Below are 22,275 nucleotides of genomic sequence, written 5' to 3' on the forward strand. Positions count from 1 at the left end.
AACTCCCTCCTCTAATAAAGATAATACTCATGCCACAACTGCTGTACTTTCTTCATAACGCCCCCATGGTTATCCCCTTAAAGATATTCAGAATAGTAAACACCATTTTCCACAGCCTCATTTGGAAGGATAGACCCCCTAGGATCAAACTGGAACACTTGCAAAGACCCAAAGACGATGGAAGCTTGACACTGCCAAACCCTTGGTTGTATTACCTGGCAGCTCAGCTGCAACATCTCATTGGCACATTTGGAACTACGGGGGAACCAAAGACTGGGTCTCAAAGCTCCTGGCAGACATTGATGCTCCACACTGTACACAGAGGACTAATTCCCATGGCTTTGGAGGCTCTAGCCTTCGCTAAACCACATAAAAAGTACCCAACCTTTAGTCTAGTTCAGAAGGTATGGAATAGATCCAAATATCTCCAGAAGGTGGATGGCTATACTGATTACAGCCCTATTTGGCACAACGATACTTACACTGAATTGGCCAAACTGCAATCTGGAGCTAGGTGGAAAGCATATGGGGTTACCCACCTTAAGCAAATTTTCCATAATGGGGTGCTGCACACCTTTACCGACCTGAAGGAGACATATAACCTACTGTCCTCAATGCATTTCCACTACTTACAACTCAGTCATGCAGTTGCGGCGCAAGGCCGGTCTTCAGAGTGGCACCTATCCCTGGCCCCAGTGTTTAGCCTTATTAGGGATGCTGCTTCATCTAAAGGATTTATTTCCCAATGTTACAATCCATTCTGAAGCAGCATAGTTAGTCAGGTTGAAAAAAAGACACAAGTCCATCCAGTTCAACCATAAAAAAACAAAAAAAAAAAAAACCCCCAAAAAATATCGTACAATCCAATACACCCAATTCTATACCCACAGTTGATCCAGAGGAAGGCAAAAAACCCCAGCAGAGCATGCTCCAATTTGCTACAGCAGGAGAAAAAAATTCCTTCCTGATCCCCCAAGAGGCAATCGGATTTTCTCTGGATCAACTTTACCTGTAACTGCTAGTACCCAGTTATATTCTGTACATTTAGAAAAGTATCCAGGCCTTTCTTAAAGCAATCTACTGAGCTGGCCAGAACCACCTCTGGCGGGAGTCTTCCACATTTTCACAGCTCTTACTGTGAAGAAACCTTTCCATATTTGGAGATTAAATCTCTTTTCCTCCAGTCGTAAAGAGTGTCCCCGTGTCCTCTGTGTTGATCGTAAAGTGAATAACTCAACACCAAGTTCACTATATGGACCCCTTATATATTTGAACATGTTGATCATATCCCCCCCTTATTCTCCTCTTCTCAAGAGTGAATAAATTCAGTTCCTCTAATCTTTCCTCATAGCTGAGCTCCCCCATGCCTCTTATCAGTTTGGTTGCCCTTCTCTGCACTCCAGTTCCCCGATATCCTTTTTGAGAACTGGAGCCCAAAACTGAACTGCATATTCCAGATGAGGTCTTACTAATGATTTGAACAGGGGCAAAATTATATCTCTCTCTCTCTCTGCAGGAGCACCCCCTGCAAGTAAGGGAGAAATAGGAGGCAGACATTGGACAGTTAGATGGGGAACAATGGGAGGAGATTTTTCAGGCGGTGGGTACTTGCTCACTGAATGTATCCCAAAGACTTACCCAGTTATATATCCTGTTGCAAATTTACTATACCCCCCATAGACTCCTCTTGATGAACCTACAATCTGACTCAACATGCGCAAGATGAAAACAAGACCATGGGGACCTCATACACCTACTATGGAGCTGTCCCAAACTTCACACATACTGGGCAGGAGTAGTGACCCGAGAGCATGTGTCCAGGGTGTACTGGAAGAATATGAGTGGGAAGTGCACATTAGAGAGGCTATCCACAGAGTCTGCTCCTTAAATGTTACTGGATCAGGGAATTTTTCTGCAAGATCAGGTCCAATACTCAAAAAGAATGTGTTGAACTTATTAACCACTTCATTCATATTATACTTTTTCCTCATTATCATTAATAACTCACTTGTCTAGAGTCATTTTTTTATTACTGTATTCAATATATAATCCTTGACTAAGCACTATGTTTGAAACATGTCAACTGTAACCTATCCTGAGCTATTGTCCCATGCTTGAAGAATAAAGGACGTTTTATTGGATTACAACTGTGGTGTGCGACCATTTTCCTCTCAGGGGGAGACATACTAATGCCTCGTACACACGAGCGGACTTTCCAGCAGACTTGGTCCGACGGTCTTTCCGCCGGACTACCTGAACGGACGGACTTGCCTACACATGACCGGACTTTTCGGCAGGCTATGTCCACCCGTCTTTCCAACAGACTTTCGCCGGACTTTCAGAATGAACGGACTTGCCCACACACGGACAAGTCCGTTCATTTTGAACATGACTCAGGTATGACGGGACTAGAAAAGGAAGTCAATCTCGCCGCTTTTTATCTGCGAGATTGATACCTTGCGAGCCCCGTCGCAGGGCATACCAGGCTCTTAAGTCTGGTATGGATTTTATAGGGAACCCCCTACGGCGAAAAAAACGGCGTAGGGTCGCCCCTAGAATCCATACCAGACCGCGATCCGAGCACGCAGCCCAGTCGGTCAGGAAAGGGGGTGGGGACGAGCGAGCGCCCCCCCGAACTGTGGCAGACCGCATGCCCTCAACATGGGGGAGTGGGTGCTTAGGGGGAGGGGCGCCCTGCGGGGGCCCCCCCCCACCACAAAGCACCTTGTCCCCATGTTGATGAGGACAAGGGCCTCTTCCCGACAACCCTGGCCATTGGTTGTCGGGGTCTGCGGGCGGGTGGGTGGGTTATCGGAATCCAGGAGCCCCCTATAATAAGAGGGCCCCCAGATCCCGGCCCCCCACCCTATGTGAACGAGTATGGAGTACATGGTACCCATACCCATTCACCTAGGGAAAAAGTGTCAATAATAAAACACACTACACAGGTTTTTAAAGTAATTTATTAGACAGCGCCGGGGGGGGGGGGGTCTTCTTCCGACTTCGGGGGTCCCTCCGGTTCCTCTTCTTCCGGCGTCCGATGTTCTTCTCCGCTCTCTCTAGCCTCTTCTCCCGGTGTTCCAGTACTTCTGCCGGCTCCTCCGCTGTCTTCATGCCGCTCTTTTGGCAGCGGAGGCCAGAGGCATAAAGACAGCGGAGGAGCTGGCGGAAGAACTGGAACACCGAGAGAAGAGGCCAGAGAGAGCGGAGAAGAACCAACCGGACGCAAGAAGAAGGAACCGGAGGGACCACCGAAGTTGGAAGAAGACCCCCCCGGAGCTGTCTAATAAATTACTTTAAAAAGCTGTGTAGTGTGTTTTATTATTGACACTTTTTCCCTAGGTAAATGTACCCCATACTCATTCACATAGGGTGGGGGGCCGGGATCTGGGGCCCTCTTATTATAAGGAGCTCCCAGATTCCGATACGCCCCCCGCCCGCAGACCCCGACAACCAACGGCCAGGGTTGTCGGGAAGAGGCCCTTGTCCTCATCAACATGGGGACAAGGTGCGTTGTGGTGGTGGGGGGGCCCCGCAGGGCGTTCCCTCCCCCAAAGCACCCACCCCCCATGTTGAGGGCATGTGGCCTGGCACGGTTCAGGAGGGGGGGGGGCGCTCGCTCATCCCCACCCCCTTTCCTGACCGACTGGGCTGTGTGCTCAGATCGGGGTCTGGTATGGATTCTAGGGGCGACCCCACGCCATTTTTTCGGCGTAGGGGGTTCCCTTTAAAAGCCCCGCGCTCACCGCAATAGGAAAATTTGTTTTTACTATTGCAGGGAGCGCGAGATGCAATACCCTGCCCTTGCGTCGTATCTGGTCCATCAGACAAGCATACAGGCGAACGGGCTTTCCGACGGACCAGCATACAGACGAACGGGCATTCCGGAACTGAGTCCAATGGAAAGATTTAAAACGTTTCAAATCTAGGTCCGGCAGACTTTTGGGAAAAAAAAGTCAGCCGAAGCCTACACACGATCGGATTGTCCGGCGGACCCTGGGCCGCCGGACCGAGTATGTCAGAAAGTCCGCTCGTGTGTATTCAGCATTATACATTTTTTTTTATTAACCTTAATGCATGCTCTACATTAAGGTAATAAAAAAACCTTTACCTTTATAACCATTTTAGAGCGGTGTTCCAGCCTGAGGGGAAAAAAAAAGAAAAAAAGTCAGCAGCTACAAATACTGTAGCTGCGCTGACTTTTAATATAAAGAACGCTTACCTGTCCAGGGAGCCCGCGATATAGGCATCCCAGATGGTTTTTGGATTGGCTCTCGAGTGATGCCGCTGCCATTCGTGGTAAGAGAAACCGGCAGTGAAGCCTTTTGGCTTCACTGCCGGTTCCCTACTGGCCCGGCAGCAGAGGAAGGAAGAGGGGGGCCGAACTTCCGAGGGACGGTGCCATGGCGCAGTCTCCCGGAAGTGGGGATGGGTACCTGTCAAAAACAGCAGATCAGCAGAGCTTTCACTTTTGGGTGCAATTCTTCTTTGACCACTTCAGCTCTGGAAGATTCACCCTCCTTCATGACCAAGCCATTTTTTGCGATACGGCACTGCGTTATTTTAACTGACAATTGCGCAGTCGTGTGACACTGTACCCAAATAAAATTGATGTGCTTTTTTTCCCCACAAATAGAGCTTTCTTTTAGTGGCATTTGATCCCCTTTGCGGTTTTGCTTTTTTGCGCTATAAACAAACAAAAACAAAAAAAATAAAAAATGTTGCCTTTTTATTTGGCTATAAAACCTAGCCAATTAAAGAATGTAAAAAAAAAAAAAAAAAAAAAAAAAATTTAATTTCTTCATCAAATTAGACTAATAGGTATTCTGCTACATATTTTTGGTAAAAATAAATCCCAATAAGCGTATATTGATAGGCATTGAAATGAGGCATGCAAAAAGAACTGAGTAAAAATCAAGTTAACACTTTTATTGATATATACATATGTCATGTTACATTGCGATATTGAGCATATGTAAACATAATATAAACACATATAAATTAAAGCGGAGTTCCACTCATATAAAAGTCAGCAGCTACAAAAAGTGTAGCTGCTGACTTTTAATAAATCGGACACTCACCTGTCCCACGGTCCAGTGATGCGGGCGAACAACTCCACTCCCCCTCCTCCCTGCAGCACCGGCATCACTACTGTGGGCGCCACAGCCGGGCACGCAATGCGCACGCACTGTGCATGCGCGAGCCGCGCTGCCGGTCAATCTTCTGGGACCTGTGACGTGTCCCAGAAGATTGCAGGGAGGGGGGAGAGGTGAACTTCCTTCCGGTGCCGCGGAGCCCCGGGAGGAAGTGGGGGCTGGATGCCCCTAAAAAGAGGATATCCGCTCCCCCCTGGCCCAAAAATGACATGCCAAAATGTGACATGTCGGGAGGTCACGGTCACTTAAAGCGGAAGTTCCATTTTTGGGTGGAACTCCGCTTTAAAAAAAATGTTACAATACATATATTAGATAAATACCGTATTTATCGGCGTATAACACGCACTTTCTTCCCCTTAAAATCAAGGGAAAATCGTGGGTGCGTGTTATACGCCGATCCCCACTGTCTGAGCCAAAAAAGAGCGAGCGCCGCCGAAAAAGAGAGAGCCGAGTGCTCGGCTCCGCTCGCAGTCACACTGCCCAGCCTCCCTGCTGTTTTCAGAGAGGATGAGAAGAGCGAGTGCTGCCGAAAAAGACCGAGCCGAGTGTACTGTGTCTTAATCTCGCCCAGCTCCTATGATGGACATAACACAGGTCCAATGGCGGGACTGCGAGCGGAGCCGAGTACACAGTACACTTGGCTCGGCCTTTTCCGGCAGTGCTCGCTCCTCTCAGCCCCTCTAAAACAGCAGGGAGGCGCGACAACCTGAGTACATAGGCTCGGCAGCAAATTTAAACAAATGTTGCAAACAGCACACGACACTGGGCAAGGCTACAAATGGACACTGTTCATTCTGCAATGATGGTCAAGGCTGCAGATGATCATTGATGAGGCTGCATTGATGGACATTTAAATGTAAGTTTTTTTCCTTAAACTTCCCTCCTAAAAGTTTTTTTCCTTAAAATGCCCTCCTAAACTTGGGGTGCGTGTTATACGCCGATAAATACGGTAGGTAGTTAGACAGCACATAGTAGTAAGTGTGTATATATATATATATATATATATATATATATATATATATATATATATATATATATATATATATATATATATATATATATATATACACACACACACACACACACACACACACATAAAAGGGTAGGCGGAACATAGCAGTGACTGGTATCCATACAGATACATGGATAGATAAACAGCACATTGCACTAACCAATTGGCAGGGTAATAATGCTCCATATGCTAAAATTAATAAAAAATTATAATATTGAAAATATGTTCTAGATGAAAGTACAAACTAATATTTTAAAATATGGCAGCATCCTGGTGCCCAATGTGTTTCGTGGGTAAAACCACTTAAATCGGGAGCAGATGCGTCCAAAGGTCTGTAGAAAAATATAGATATCAATACACGCTAACTATACTATCAAAAGGGTATACATAAAAAGGGAGAGTAATAGTCCCAGTCCTAGATACTCACTTGGGGCTAGGAGAGGGATGGCGAACTTTGGCACCCCAGATGTTTTGGAACTACATTTCTCATGATGCTCATGCACTCTGCAGTGTAGTTGAGCATCATGGGAAATGTAGTTCTAAAACATCTGGGGTGCCAAGGTTCGCCATCACTGGGCTAGGATATAGTAGCATGGAAACCGCTGGAAATTGCAAGTCCCGGATGCTGAAGTATATGGGCCCATGTGCAAGTCAGATAAGTGTACAAGGCCCCCAAGAAAAACTGAGATTCTTCCTATGGTACTGAATGTTGCTAAAAAGGAAATAGCTAATAGAAACATCTCAAGTGTATAAATATGCAGATTGTCTTTCATACTAATAGGGGTAAGTAAAAACAATACTCATTGTAGAAATTGTGGATGCTATACAAGTATGAAGAGAAAGGGGGGGGGGGGGGGGGAGATATAGAGGGCAAATGACAAAAAGGTAAACCCATGACCAAGTAAAAACAAACAATAGGGTGTACTGTAAGGTATTGCATAGACCATTGTGCAACACACTGAACAAAGCAACAAAACAGTGAGTGAAACTAAAATAGTAAAGAGAGCATATCTCAAAGTGATTACCTAATGTTAAGGATGAAACCCATAATCCACATGTGAGAGCACCGTGTCTGGATCTATAGCCCAGGGAATGCTGTGGCACCAGCTGTGGGTGGCGGTCCGTCACCCTTTTTGCCCGCACCTCCCTGCTTCCATCACGCCACCGTGACACTGGTAGGGTCATTTGACTATGTCGGACCTATATTAGACACTTCCCTAGGCTGTACATCCGAATACGGTGCACTCACCCGTGGATCATGGGTTTCATCCGTTTTTACTCAGTTCTTATTACATGCCTCATATAAAGTCCCAATCTTTTTTCTTTTTTCTTTTCTTTAACCACTTGACCACTGGGCACTTAAACCCCCTTCCTAACCAGACCAATTTTCAGCTTTTGGTGCTCTCACATTTTGAATGACAATTACTCAGTCATGCAACACTGTACCCATATGAAATTTTTGTCCTTTTTTTCACACAAATAGAGCTTTATTTTGGTGGTATTTAATCACCACTGGGTTCTTTATTTTTTGCGCTATAAAAGAAAAAAGACCGAAAATTCTGTAAAAAAATAAATTTTTCATTTCTGTTATAAAATTTTGCAAATTAGTAATTTTTCTTCATATATTTTGGCCAAAATTTATACCGCTACATATCTTTGGTAAAAATAACCCAAATCGGTGGATATTATTTGGTCTTTGTGAAAGTTATAGCGTCCACAAGCTATGGTGCGAATATCTGAAAATTGATCACACCTGAAGTACTGACGGCCTATCTAATTTCTTGAGACCCTAACATGCCAGAAAAGTACAAATACCCCCCAAATGACCCCTTTTTGGAAAGAAGACATTCCAAGGTATTTAGAAAGATGCATGGTGAGTTTTTTGAAGTTGTCATTTTTTCCCACAATTCTTTGCAAATCAAGTTTTTTTTTTTTTACTTTTTTTTTTCACAAAATTGTCATATTAGCAGGTTATTTCTTACACTCCACATATGCATACCACAAATTGCACCCCAAAACACATTCTGCTATTACTCCCGAGTATGGCAATACCACATGTGTGAGACTTTTACACAGCGTGGCCACATACAGAGGCCCAACATGCAGGGGAGCACCTTCAGGCATTCTGGAGTGCCCAGGCCAATTCTGACATTTCTCTCCTACATGTAAAAATCATCATTTATTAGCTAGAAAATTACATAGAACCCCAAAACATTATATATGTTTTTTTAGCAAAGACCCTAGAGAATACAATGGCGGTCGTTGCAACTTTTTATCTCACACGGTATTTGCGCAGCAATTTTTTTAACGCTTTTTTTTGGAAAAAAAAAAAACTGTTTTGTGCTTTACAAAAACCAAAACAGTAAATTTAGCCCAATGTTTTTGCATAATGTGAAAGATGAAGTTACGCCGAGTAAATAGATACCCAACATGTCACCTTTCAAAATTGCACGCGCTTGTGGAATGGCGCCAAACTTTGCTACTCAAAAATCCCCATAGGCGACGCTTTAAAATTTTTTACTGGTTACATGTTTTGAGTTACAGAGGAGGTCTAGGGCCAAAATTTTTGCGCTCGCTCTACCGATCGCAGTGATACCTCACATGTGTGGTTTGAACACCGTTTTCATATGTGGGCGGGACTTACATATGCGTTCGCTTCTGCATGCAAGCACACAGGGACAGGGGTGCTTTAAAATTTTTTTTTTTTTTTTTTTATTGTTCATTTTACTTTATTTATTTTTGTTTGATGCTTTTTTACAAAAAAAAAAAATTTTGACCACTTTTATTCCTATTACAAGGAATGTAAACATCCCTTGTAATTGGAATATGGCATGACAGGTCCTCTTTACAATGAGATATGGGGTCAATAAGACCCCACATCTCACCTCTAGGCTGGGAAGCCTGAAATAAAAAAAAAAAAAAAAAAAAAAAAACGATCCTGGCTTCGATCGTAGCGGTGAGTCGGTAGAAGCAGCGGAGTGCGGCGGGAGGGGGGACATCCCCTCTCGCCTACCGTAAGAACGATCAAGCAGTGGAACAGCCGCTATGATCGTTCTTATGGTGTAGGGAATCGCCGGCTGAAAAAGCTGATATCTGAATGATGCCTGTAGCTGCAGGCTTTATTCAGATATCCCCGCACAAAGTCAAGGACGTTGTATGACAGTCGGCGGGCGGGAAGTGGTTAAAACGTATTTTTTTTTTTTTTTACACAAAGTTGTCCATTTATACAATATTTCTAACACATAGCATGTACATACCAAAAATGACACCCCAAAATAGATTCTCCTGCTCCTCCTGAGTACGGCGATACCACATGTGTGAGACTTCCACAGCCTGGCCACATACAGAGGCCGAGTACAGCCGAGCGTGGCTCAGCATGGCAGGGTATGGCTGGGTATGGCGGGGTATTGCAGAGTATGGCGGGGTATTACAGAGTATGGGGGGTATTGCAGAGTATGGGGGGTATTGCAGAGTATTGCGGGGTATTGCGGAGTATTGCGGGGTATTGCAGTGTACTGCGGGGTATTGCAGAGTAATGCGGGGTATTGCAGAGTATTGCGGGGTATTGCAGAGTACTGCGGGGTATTGCAGAGTATTGCGGGGTATTGCAGAGTACTGCGGGGTATTGCAGAGTATTGTGGGGTATTGCAGAGTACTGTGGGGTATTGCAGAGTAATGTGGGGGTATTGCAGAGCAATGTGGGGGTATTGCAGAGTAATATTGGGGTATTGCAGAGTAAGGTGGGGCATAGCAGAGTATTGCAGAGTAGTGGGGATGGCTGAGCATGGATGGATGGATGGTTGGATGTCTCTGTGCAGCGCTGTGGGCACTACACAACCAGCCCACAGCGCTGCAGCCATCCATCCATCCCCCCCTCCTCCACAGTGTACCGATCGGTACACAGGAGGGGAGGAGAGTAACCGGCGTCATCAGACGCCGCCGGTCTGTTTACATGTGATCGCGCCGTCATTTGACGGCGCGATCACATGGTAAATGGCCGCGATCAGCGGCCATTTACCGGGATCCGTGATGCGCCGGGTCCTGAGGACCCGGCGGTCACGGATGTGTTCGGGTGCACGCCCCAGGGGGCGCGCGAGAGGGGAATTCTGAGAGGACGTCATATGACGTCCTCCCAGAGTTAAGCAACCGCCCTGCAGCCGTCATTCGGCTATGGGCCGGTTGTTAAGTGGTTAATACAGATTTAGGGATTGAGATACATGTTTGTATTAAGTCCCACATTTCCCCTTTTCCCTATATATTATATATTGATAGGTGATCAAAGGGTTGCCTGTGTGCCTAGCCTGTGTTTTATTACAGTGTGGGAGGTGCTTTTACTAGGGGAAGACATATATATATTATATATATATTTGGGTTCTTCAACAACCTTTTAACTTTGTAAAAATATGTATTCTGTTCCAAATCCTATAGATTCTGCCCTGAATATGTTTGTTGAGCTTGTACGATAAACCCCTGCCTTGAAGCTTCTGAGTATTGAGACATTCCAAAATGAAACAGAGCCATGGCCAAAATTTTTTAGAATGACACAAATATTAATTTTTCACAAAGTCTGCTGCTTCAGTGTTGTCAGATGTTACTATGGTATACTGAAGCATTTCATTAGTGTCAGAGTTTTATTGACTATTACATTAAGTTTATGCAGAGAGTCAATATTTGCAGTGTTGACCCTTCATCACCAATCATGAATGGTCTCAGGATGCTTTACTATTGGCATGACACAGGACTGATGGTAGCGCTCATCTTTTCTTCTCTGGACAAGGTTTTTCCTGGATGCCCCAAACCATAAGGAGGGATATTCGTCACAGAAAATTACTTTTTACCCCAGCCTCAGCAGTCCAATCCTTGTACCTTTTGCAGAATATCAGTCTATCCCTAATGCTTTTCTTGGAGAGAAGTGGCTTCTTTGCTGCCCTTCTTGACACCAGGCCATCTTCCAAAAGTCTTCGCCTCACTGTGCATGCAGATGCACTCACACCTGCCTGCTGCCATTCCTGAGCAAGCTCTGTACTGGTGGTGCCCCACTCCCGCAGCTTAAATCAACTGTAGGAGATGGTCCTGGCGCTTGCTGGACTTCTTGGGAGCCCTAAAGCCTTCTTCAAAACAATTTAACCTCTCTCCTTGAAGTTCTTGATGATCTGATAAATGGTTGATTTAGGTGCAATCTTAGTAGCAGCAATATCCTTGCCTGTGAATCCTTTTGTGCAAAGCAAGGATGACTGCATGTGTTTCCTTGCAGATAGCCATGGTTAACAGAGGAGGAACAATGTCCAGTCTGTTATTCTAACTCAATCAGGAATGCAGAATGATTCCCAGCCTTGTCCTCGTCAACACTGACATCTGTGTTAACAAGCAAATCACTGACATAATGTCAGACGGTCCTTTTGTGGCAGGGCTCAAACATAGTGGAAATGTTTGTTTTTTTGGATTAAGTTCATTTTAATGACAAAGAGGGATTTTGCAATTCATCTTATCACTCTTCATAACATTCTGGAATATATGTAAATTATACCATACGTATTTAATCTATGACATGTCTATTGTATATGAATCACACGTGAAGAATAAAACATTTTTATTCTTCACGTGTGATTCATATACAATAGACACGTCATAGATTAAATACGTATGGTATAGTAGTTGTTTACAATGTGGCAGCTGTAGTTAGATCTATACATCAACTTTTATTATCATTTATTAAAGTTGATTTTTGACTCCGAGGTGCAGTGGTGGGTAACTGGGTATAGAGTGGTTAATATACATTGGAGACCGTTTATTAGCAGAATATATGTAAATTGCCATCATAAATACTGAGGCAGCAGACTTTGTGAACATTAATATTTGTGTCATTCTCAAACCTTTGACCACAGCTGTACAATATTATGTATCACTTGTAACATAATAGAATGCGATCAAAACCCCTAATTATCAACATAATCACCGATAAAACTAATAAAATGTGCCACAATATCCAAATGAAAAACCACAGTACAGAAAACATTAATAAACTCAAGTCTTTGTTGAAAAAAAAAAAAAAAATCAATTGACAAACTTCAGTCAATGACCGTAATGATAGGTGGTCAGATCAGGAACTCTGCTGCTTAATTCATAAGTGCTGGACTGAGTGTAAACCTGGTTTTGTTCCCACAGTACTCAAGGGGAAGTAAAGAAAAGAAAAAAAAAAAAAAAAAAAAAAAAAAAAGGGAGAAAACCATTGCGCAGACAGTATGAGGTATAATAGCCTGGGTAATGATGGTAAACAAAACACTCACACTTAGATTGCATATACAAGGTCAGTTGCACACAAAACACTGCTCCTCAGTTTCTTGTGAAGGGAGAAACCGAGGTCTCTCCAAGGTGGCTGTCCTGAAAGACGTTTAGGGAAAAGGGGGTTAGATGGGTGCTCTTGCCACTAGTAGCATCCTTCAAGGACAGAGGCAAGCCCCAGTGCTTCTGGTGCTATCACTTCCAGGCCCACATGCTGGAGCACAGGTTCTAGGATTTTATGCAGCTGTGCTCCATGTTTTTGTAAGTGCATTGGTTTTTAATCCATAAGAAATGTAACTACACTATGGTAGGTTTCCCCTTTATATTCCTTATACCAACCTGTACGTGGAATAAACCCATGCCACACCAGTGGAGGGATAGTGGAGTACTGGGAAAGATCCGTGAGTGGAGATAAAAGGGATGCTTGGTTGACTCCTATGCCAACACAGAGTCAAATACCTCGGGTGAGTGTGGGAGCCATAGAGTGTTCATGGGAAGTTGTGAACAGATATTCTTTATTGCACTATATTGGTAGACTTTTTAGGCACAGAGTGCTTTTTATGCATGAACTGGAGACAGACTTTATCATCATTTATCACAATTAATTGTTGAACTAGTAGGAGTATTTATTTACACTATTTTGTACAAATAGGATAGTGCTGCAATTGTCCGTTGGTATATTTTTTAGCACACTGAATGGTAACTCACAAAAACATATTTGAGGTTTTTCAAATTGGACTGTAAAGTAGAAATTGATTTTAAAAACAGGGCTATGGATTTATGTAGGCTAGACACATTGTGATTTTGCACAATATGTGCATCAATTACCTTTTTTATTTTCACATTTAAAAAAGGACAGACATTTAAGGGCATATTTGTAAACCAACTAAGTAAACGCAAATTAAAAATCCAATTACTAAAGAAATTTGCAGGTTAGAAATATAGGAGCTGCCATTTCAGACTGTTCAGTTGCAAACTTGGGCTATATTCAAACTGCCTAGATAGATACATGCTGTGCCACTTTTAGAACACACACACAAGACAATTTTGCAAAATCTGTCTGTGCCAGTCTTTGCGAGTTCCAGCAACTGTGTGCAAACAACTGCAGCTGCAAGCCATGGCTGTCAAGATTTGTACCTCGCACAATGGCAGGAGCCACCACTGGTCACGTGAATAGTGCCTCTGACCAACCCTGGACACATTGTGTATTCAGGGTTGGTTTCTGTGGAGTTTGGGCCACACCCAAACTGGCAGAAGCAAATTGGCCAGTTTGCGTCCAGAGATTACTGAGCTCAGGGGTGGCTAAAGCTAACTATATGCATTCCATCACCCGTGTGAATCTAACCCTAAATAATGTTACCCCAACATTTCATATTCCTGATATGTGCCAGTTGTACCATGTACTTGTATGAAGAAAGTATCCTGTTCTCTTTGCATTGCTTCCTTTGTGTGAAACCCCTGGCGTTTCTGCCAGTCCCCTCGCTTTCCTATTAAAAACTGATCACACCAAGTTTGCTCTCTGCCAATGATCGGACTTGTCCTGACACCCCCCCAACCCGTGCACAGCCATTCACTGGGAGGATCAGTGTGCTGCTCCCTCAGCTCTTATACAGTGGACATGAGACATTTGAAAAATTAAAAAAAAAAAAAAAAAAAAAAATTAGATATCTATACAAAAATGTTTCTATTTTAAACTGAATTGGTTATTTTACAAAGGTGATCATTTACAATCACTTTAAGGGCTGTCATTCTGATACTGGAGATGAAATTAAAAAAAAAAAAAAAAAAAAAAAAAAAACACAACCCCTACCAAAAATATGCATTGCTGACCTATTCTTCCAAAAACACCAGTTGTCTTGCTGTTATGGCAACTCACCATCCTAAAACTAAATTGAGTACACAGATAAGTTAAAATGTCACTTACTGTATGTTTATTCTGAGTGAGGAATTCAGAAAGCACTAGAGCAGCGTTTCACAATGCCAGTCCTCAAGACACCCCAACAGGTCATGTTTTCAGGCTCTACATTTTTTTTTGCACAGGTGATTTGATCAGTTTCATTGCCTTAGTAATTACCACAGCCATTCCATCTGAGGGAAATACTGAAAACATGACCTGTTGGGGCACCTTGAGGACTGGAGTTGAGACTTGCACTAGAGCCAACTAAAATAGCATTTTCATAGAGTACTAAACAGCAGCCTACACATCTCAAAGGTTTGCTTTAAAATGGCCTAATGTATCCATGTGACAGTTCTAAGAAGGCATTACTTTCCCACAGCCACCAATTAGGTCCCAATGTTCAGGGCACATTTCATTCTAATTGGTGCCTGTAAATAAACAAACAATGCCCGTTCTGAGTACCAGCACAGGGGTACATAACACCAATTTATCTTGACTATACATATGCATTCTTATGGGCATATATAGAATGGTTATCCAATATATTCTCTTTGTGAACCAGCATACCCGAGGGCTGGTTCACACCACAAAAAACGCACTCCAGATCCATTGCAGATGTGCGTTTTCAGATACATTCAAGATGCTTTTTTCCCCATTTGTCTTCCCTATACTGTGGTCCAGTGCATTTCTGATGCGTTCCAGTGCATTTTTTGTTGAGTTTTACCACGTTCTAGTTCAGTCCAGTGCAGGAAAAATGCAGCATGTTCTACTTTTTTTTCCTGGAACTGACACTGGTGTGAACTATGCCATTAGAAACCATATAACCTACTTTCAATGAGTTTTTTATGCAGAAAAAAGATGCAGTGAACTGCATGTGGTGTGAACTGGCCCTTACAGAGTTACACATTTTCTAAAAAAGAAAAATCTGTATTCATCTTTTGATTCAGTGCTTTATAACCTTATTTCCTTCAGAGTCCTGTGTAAACATGTATGGCAGAGAATCATCACAGAGATATTGGCGACTTCTTTTCATTGGGCTAGCAGTCTCCCAAGGAACATTAGTCCTGTCCTGAAGTGGACCTGATGGGTAGCGAGTCTTTTCAGCTCTATGAGCAATTACTCTGTTGCCCTGTGAATCCTGAGTGAATAGCGGACTGTCTGGCTGGAATTCTGTATGTAGGTCTTTATCATGCACTTCAGGGCAATAGGAACTTATTGAAGAGTCCAATAAAGAAACTAAAGTTTGCTTAGCAATGCCAGATGTACAGAAATCTGCAGGGCGCCACTGCATATTCTCTGTTTTTACCGAAGGACTTTGCAAACGATCTTTTGGATGGACAGGGCCATCTGTCACACTACTACGTTCATCATAGTTTTCTTTACACAACTTTGCAGATTGCCAAATATCCCTGTGTGGATAGCATGAAGTAGTGTTCTGATAGGTAGAAAGTTCATCAACATAATCAGAAGAGAATCCTATAGGCGAGAGAGAGAAGGGGGAAAAAAAAAAACAAAAAAAAAAACACAAACACTGCATTATAATAGATGTGAGAAAACCCTGTATGCACACAAAAATAACGTTCTGATGCATGTCATATAATTTAGATAAAGGCCTTTGATGTGGATACATTTAAAGTAGCTCAAAATCCTTGCATTAAAAAGGTAAAACATGTTTTAGGCTCACTCCCTCGTTATACTTACCTGAGCCCTTCATTCAATCCAGCGCTGTGCACATTTGCAGCTTCTCTCCTCACATCTGTGTCACACTGACTTTGCTGGGGCTCCCAATCAAAGCCAGTGACGAGGGACAGGGGGTTGGCCCAGAGTCTCACTGTCTGGGTTAATAGACGCAGCAGCAAGGCTCGGGAGTTAATTTTCCTTTCAATCACGGTCCTCAAATGTTAGGAGCTTTGGGAACAACTCAATGTGCAAGCTAAGAAACCTTGCCCAGCATACATTAAAAATAAACAAGTACAGTCAGGTCCATAAATATTGGGACATCGACACAATTATCTTTTTGGCTCTATACACCACCACAATAGGTTTGAAATGAAACAAACAATATGTGCTTTAACTGCAGACTTTCAGCTTTAATTTGAGGGTATTTACATCCAAATCAGGTCAACGGTGTAGGAATTACAACAGTTTGTATATGTGGCTCCCACTTTTTAAAGGGACCAAAAGTAATGAGACAGATTAACAATCATCCATTGAATTTTTACTTTTTAATACTTGGTTGCAAATCCTTTGCAGTCAATTACAGCCTGAAGTCTGGAACGCATAGACATCACCAGACGCTGGGTTTCATCCCTGGTGATGCTCTGTCAGGCCTCTACTGCAACTGTCTTCAGTTCCTGCTTGTTCTTGGGGCATTTTCCCTTCAGTTTTGTCTTCAGCAAGTGAAATGCATGCTCAATCGGATTCAGGTCAGTTGATTGACTTGGCCATTGCATAACATTCCACTTCTTTCCCTTAAAAAAAACGCTTTGGTTGCTTTCGCAGTATGCGTCGGGTAATTGTCCATCTGCACTGTGAAGCGCCATCCAATGAGTTCTGAAGCATTTTGCTGAATATGAGCAGATAATATTGCCCAAAACACTTCAGAATTCATCCTGCTGGTTTTGTCAGCAGTCACATCATCAATAAATGCAAGAGAACCAGTTCCATTGGCAGCCATACATGCCCACACCATGACACTACCACCACCATGCTTCACTGATGAGGTGGTATGCTTTGGATCATGAGCAGTTCCTTTCCTTCTCCATACTCTTCTCTTCCCATCACTCTGGTACAAGTTGATCTTGGTCTCATCTGTCCATAGGATGTTGTTCCAGAACGGTGAAGGCTTTTTTAGATGTTTGGTAAACTCTAATCTGGCCTTCCTGTTTTTGAGGCTCACCAATGGTTTACATCTTGTGGTGAACCCTCTGTATTCACTCTGGAGAAGTCTTCTCTTGATTGTTGACTTTGACACACATACACCTACCTCCTGGAGAGTGTTCTTGATCTGGCTAACTGTTGTGAAGGGTGTTTTTTTCATCAGGGAAAGAATTCTTTGGTCATCCACCACAGTTGTTTTTCGTGGTCTTCCGGGTCTTTGGTGTTGCTGAGCTCACCGGTGCGTTCTCTCTTTTTAAGGATGTTCCAAACAGTTGATTTAGCCACACCTAATGTTTTTGCGATCTCTCTGATGGGTTTGTTTTGTTTTTTTTTAGCCCAATGATGGCTTGCTTCACTGATAGTGACAGCTCTTTAGATCTCATATTGAGAGTTGACAGCAATAGATTCCAAATGCAAATAGCACACTTGAAATGAACTCTGGAACTTTATCTACTCCTTGTAAATGGGATAATGAGGGAATAACACACACACACACACACACACACACACGGCCATGGAACAGCTGAGCAGCCATCTGTTCCATTACTTTTGGTCCCTTAAAAAGTGGGAGGCATATACAAACTGTTGTAATTTCTAAGCCGTTCACCTAATTTGGATGTAAATACCCTCAAATTAAAGCTGAAAGTCTGCAGTTAAAGCACATCTTGTTCGTTTCAAATCCATTGTGGTGGTGTATAGAGCCAAAAACATTAGAATTGTGTCAATATTTATGGACCTGACTGTACATACAATAGCAGTAATGTAATGAAGCATTCACTTTTCCAAGTGGCCCGTTTTGTAAAGAACACAGACAGTGAACAGTACTTATCCTTTGTGCTCCAGTAGCTAACATCCATACAATACACAATCTCCAGCCTGTATTACCAGTTTCCATAACCAATCCTGTGTCTATAACTGCCAGTTCTGCTTAAAAGAGATTCCCAAGTAACTGGACATTTTACCTATCCTGTGGAATATGGTGACATACATAACTACCCTAATGCCTCGCTCAAGTGAAGCATGTTATATTGTACAACTGTGCAGGGCTGTGTTTACCCGCACAGAGATGTGGGTAAACACAAGGAGTCCCCTTGATTATTAGGACGCAGCACCTGCACACATAGCCACTGTATCCCAATATGACATCCGTGTGGATGTGTATCGCTGAAGTCATCAAGGTGTCAGATGTCATATTGGAATACATCGGGTGTGTCTGTACAGGTGCTGTGCCCCCCCCCCCCCCAATGGGACTCCCTGCATGGGATCTCCGTTGCGGGTATACCTGGCTCTGCACAGGTACACAGTATAACACTCCTCACATGAACAAGGTCTAATACCTCATAAATTCAACAAAAGAGAAAAAAGGACAGGAAAAAAAAAAAAAAAAAAAAAAAAAAAAAAAAAAAAAGGAAGAAGAAGTTTGCAAAATAGGCTTCATCATAAGCAGCTTCGCATTCTAATGGAACCCATATCAGCTTTCTTAGGTACCCCAGTTTGCATTTGTTGCACACTAGATTAAAATACCAGTTTTAAAGGAAACAGCCTTAAGTAAGCTGCCTTTAAAGGTCTCTTACTTGGCAAGCAGTGGAGCAGATCTAGCTTATAGAAGCTACTGCATTATCATTTTACAGGGCAGAAAAGCATTACCTGTCATAGTACCATTGTGTTTCTCAGAAAGAAGGTTTAAAAAAAAAAATTGTAGCCAATCGTAAAGTACAGAAGGTGATATCTCATTTGTGGATTGCACTTTGGTTCAGCGTTCTACACGGTTTTAGTCTTCTGTAGCATTTTTCATTTCAGTAACCACAGTACACACTTACCAGCATTTAGAGGTTTGGCATCATTTTCTAATGCTGTTGCTGTGACACACAGACTACTGGTTAGGTTTTCTTGATTTTTAGGCTTTGCTACTTTCTTACCTATGAAAAACAAAGAATAATAAGGGGGGGGAGGCACGAATGATTCGTTAATTATGACAATTCTAGTCATATGTAAAATTGTTACCTTACACCCCCCCCCCCATAAAAACTAAAATATTAGTTCTGTTATGACATTTTCTATTGTGTTCTCATACTTTATTTACAGTGTATCCAGAAAGTATTCAGAGCGAAGCTACAAATACCCCATAATGGCAATGTGAAAGAAGTTTTTTTTTTTTTTTTTTTTTAATAAGTTTGCAAAGATAAAAAAAAAAAAAAAAAAAAAAAAAAATTATATCCCAGGTACATAAGTATTTACAGCCTTAAAAAAAAAAAAAAAATAATTGTACACAGCGCTACGAACATTTAAAATAAAAGTACATAGTGTTTGGAATAAAATCCTTATTTCAGGGAAAGAAAACTGAATGGTGAGCACGGACTTATCCTCCACCAATCAACAACACACCAGGCCTCTTACCAAAAAGAATGGACCACTCAATTACAGGTGGTCAGACAAACACGATAAATCCACAAAAACATTTCATAAAGATCATAGATGGCTGAGTCTTGTAGTCTCATCAGATAAATATTCCGAGGTGCATGCACAAGATACAAAAGGAGGAACTCCGAATGGTGTACCATTATAAAACCAGGTCATTTATTTAAAGAAATATCCAGGGTACTCACATTTCAGCAAATAAAAACAGGCATGTTCAAAAAGCAGCAGTCTGTATAAGCAACTTTTTTTTTTTTTTTTAACAAAATGTTGCTTATAAAGACTGCTGCTTTTTGAACATGCCTGTTTTTATTTGCTGAAATATGAGTAGCCTGGATATTTCTTTAAATAAATATGACCTGGTTTTATAATACTACACCATGAGGAGTTCCTTTTGTATCTTGTGCATGAACCTCTGAATATTTATCTGATGAGACTACAAGACCCAGCCATCTATGATCTTTATGAAATGGTTTTGTGGCTCTGTGGATTTATCGCGCTTGTCTGACCACCTGTAATTAAGTGGTCCATTCTTTTTGGTAAGAGGCCTGGTGTGTTGATGTTCTGTGGAGGAGAAGTCCATGCTCACCTAAATTGCCCAGGGCGAAGATGAAAAACTGCACTGCACTGCGCCCCCCCCGCTGTGAAAAGCTACAGCGCCTACAAACTCCCCTCAGACATGATATAAGACAAGAGATGGTTAGAGACTGAGGGCATGTTGCAGGCGATGGTCAGACTGCAGACATGATAAAAGTGATCAATGCAGCCTCACTGTGACCATCATAGCAGACTCACCATAGCCTGCCCTGGATCACACAGCGGACACCTCCCGCAGCGCTGGGAGAGTCACATAGCTGGGTCTGTGTTCGGCGGTTCCGTAACAAGGTCCTGCCCCGCCCCCCCCCCCCCCCCCAGACCGGCTTGTTACGGCGCCGCTGCACACATACACAGACACAGCTCCCGGCGCTGTGTGACAAACAAGAGGAGGAGGTGGGAGGGGAGCGCTGCAGCCACAAATGAAAGCGGCCCCAAGCGCCCCCCTTCCTCCAGTAAATGGTCCCACCCAGGGCATACGGCCCTTCTGCCCACCCCTTGTACAGGCCCTGCTGCCTACACTGTGGGCGATTCCAGTTTTTGTTCCCTGAATAAGGATTTTATCCCAAACACTATGGACTTTTATTTTTAATGTTCTTAGCACTGCGTACAATTTTTTTTATGCTTTTTATTGTCACCATACAATTTGTCAGCTGCTTCATTATCATTACTAGCGCAGTGATTAATCTTGAATTTACAGCCTTTGCTCAATACTTTGTTGAAGCACCTTTGGCACCAATTACAGCCTCAAGTCTATTCGAGTATGATTGTACAAGCTTGGCACACCTATTTTTGGGCAGTTTCTCCCATTTTTTGCAGGACCTCTCAAGCTCCATCAGGTTGGATGGGGAGCATCGGTGTACAGCCATTTTCAGATCTCTCCATAAATGTTCGAATCGGGTTCAAGTCTGGGCCACTCAAGCACATTCAGAGTTGTACCGTAGCCACTTCTTTGTTATCTTGGCTGTGTGCTTCGGGTCGTTGTCCTGTTGGAGGATAAACCTTCGCCCCAGTCTGAGGTCCAAAGCACTCTGGGGCAGGTTTTCCCACCAAGGATGTCTCTGTACATTGCTACATTCATATTTCCCTCGATCCTGACTAGTCTCCCAGTTCCTGCCACTGGAAAACAATCCCACTGCATGATGCTGCCACCACCATGCTTCACTGTAAGGATTGGCCAAGTGCCTGGTTTCGTCCAGACATGATGCATGCCATTCAGGCCAAAGAGTTCAATCCTTGTTTCGTCAGACCAGCGAATTTTGTTTCTCATGGTCAGAGTCCTTCAGGTGCTTTTTGGCAAACTCCAGGTGGGGGTGGGGGGTCATGTGCCTTTTGCTGAGGAGTGGCTTCCATCTGGCCACTCTACCAGACAACCATCTCTGCAGCACTCCAGAGAAACGCTGGAGCTCTGTCAGAGTGACCATCGGGTTCTTGGCCACCTCCCTGACTAAGGCACTTCCCCCCCCCCCCCCCCGATTACTCAGTTTGGACAGGCGCCAGCTCTAAGAACAGTCCTGGTGGTGCCAAACTTCCATTTACAGATGATGGAGGCCACTGTGCTTATATGGACCTTCAATGCTGCAAAAAATTTTCTGCACCCTTCCTCAGATCTGTGCCTCAATACAATCCTGTCTCGGAGGTCTACAGACAATTCCTTGGACTTAAAGGCTTGGTTTGTGCTTTGCCATGCACTGTTAACTGTGGGACCTTATATAGACAGGTGCGTGACTTTCCAAAGGATGTCCAATCAACTGAATTTACCACAGGTGGACTCCAATCAAGTTGTAGAAACATCTCAAGGATGATCAGTGGAAACAGGATGCATTTAAGCTCAATTTTGAGTGTGATTTTTTTCATTTTTAATAAATTATGTGGGGTATCGTTTGTAGAATTGCAGAAAATGAACATAATCCATTTTGTAATAAGGCTGTAACATAAAATGTGGAAAAAGTGAAGCGCTGTGAATCTCACTCAAACATCATTAAAGTGGTTGGAAAGTCAGGATAAGAACTTGCATCCCTCTTTTTTCTATTTAAGGA

General features: G+C 43.1%; 1 protein-coding gene across 1 annotated transcript in view; it reads right to left on the minus strand.

Annotated features, from left to right (window-relative positions):
* Positions 1–14,227: 14,227 nt before the first annotated feature.
* The window catches only part of AUNIP (aurora kinase A and ninein interacting protein), a 10,157-nt gene continuing 2,109 nt past the window's right edge, over positions 14,228–22,275 (minus strand). Inside the window, exons 2-3 of the mRNA XM_073614179.1 lie at positions 19,048–19,231; positions 14,228–15,823 (exon numbers count right to left, since the gene is read on the minus strand). Of these exons, the coding sequence (XP_073470280.1) occupies positions 15,291–15,823; positions 19,048–19,231 (717 nt within the window). The 3' untranslated portion in view covers positions 14,228–15,290. The remainder of the gene's footprint in view (positions 15,824–19,047; positions 19,232–22,275) is intronic.

This window comes from Aquarana catesbeiana, linkage group LG02, assembly GCF_042186555.1.
Source record: "Aquarana catesbeiana isolate 2022-GZ linkage group LG02, ASM4218655v1, whole genome shotgun sequence".
Lineage (NCBI taxonomy): Eukaryota > Metazoa > Chordata > Amphibia > Anura > Ranidae > Aquarana > Aquarana catesbeiana.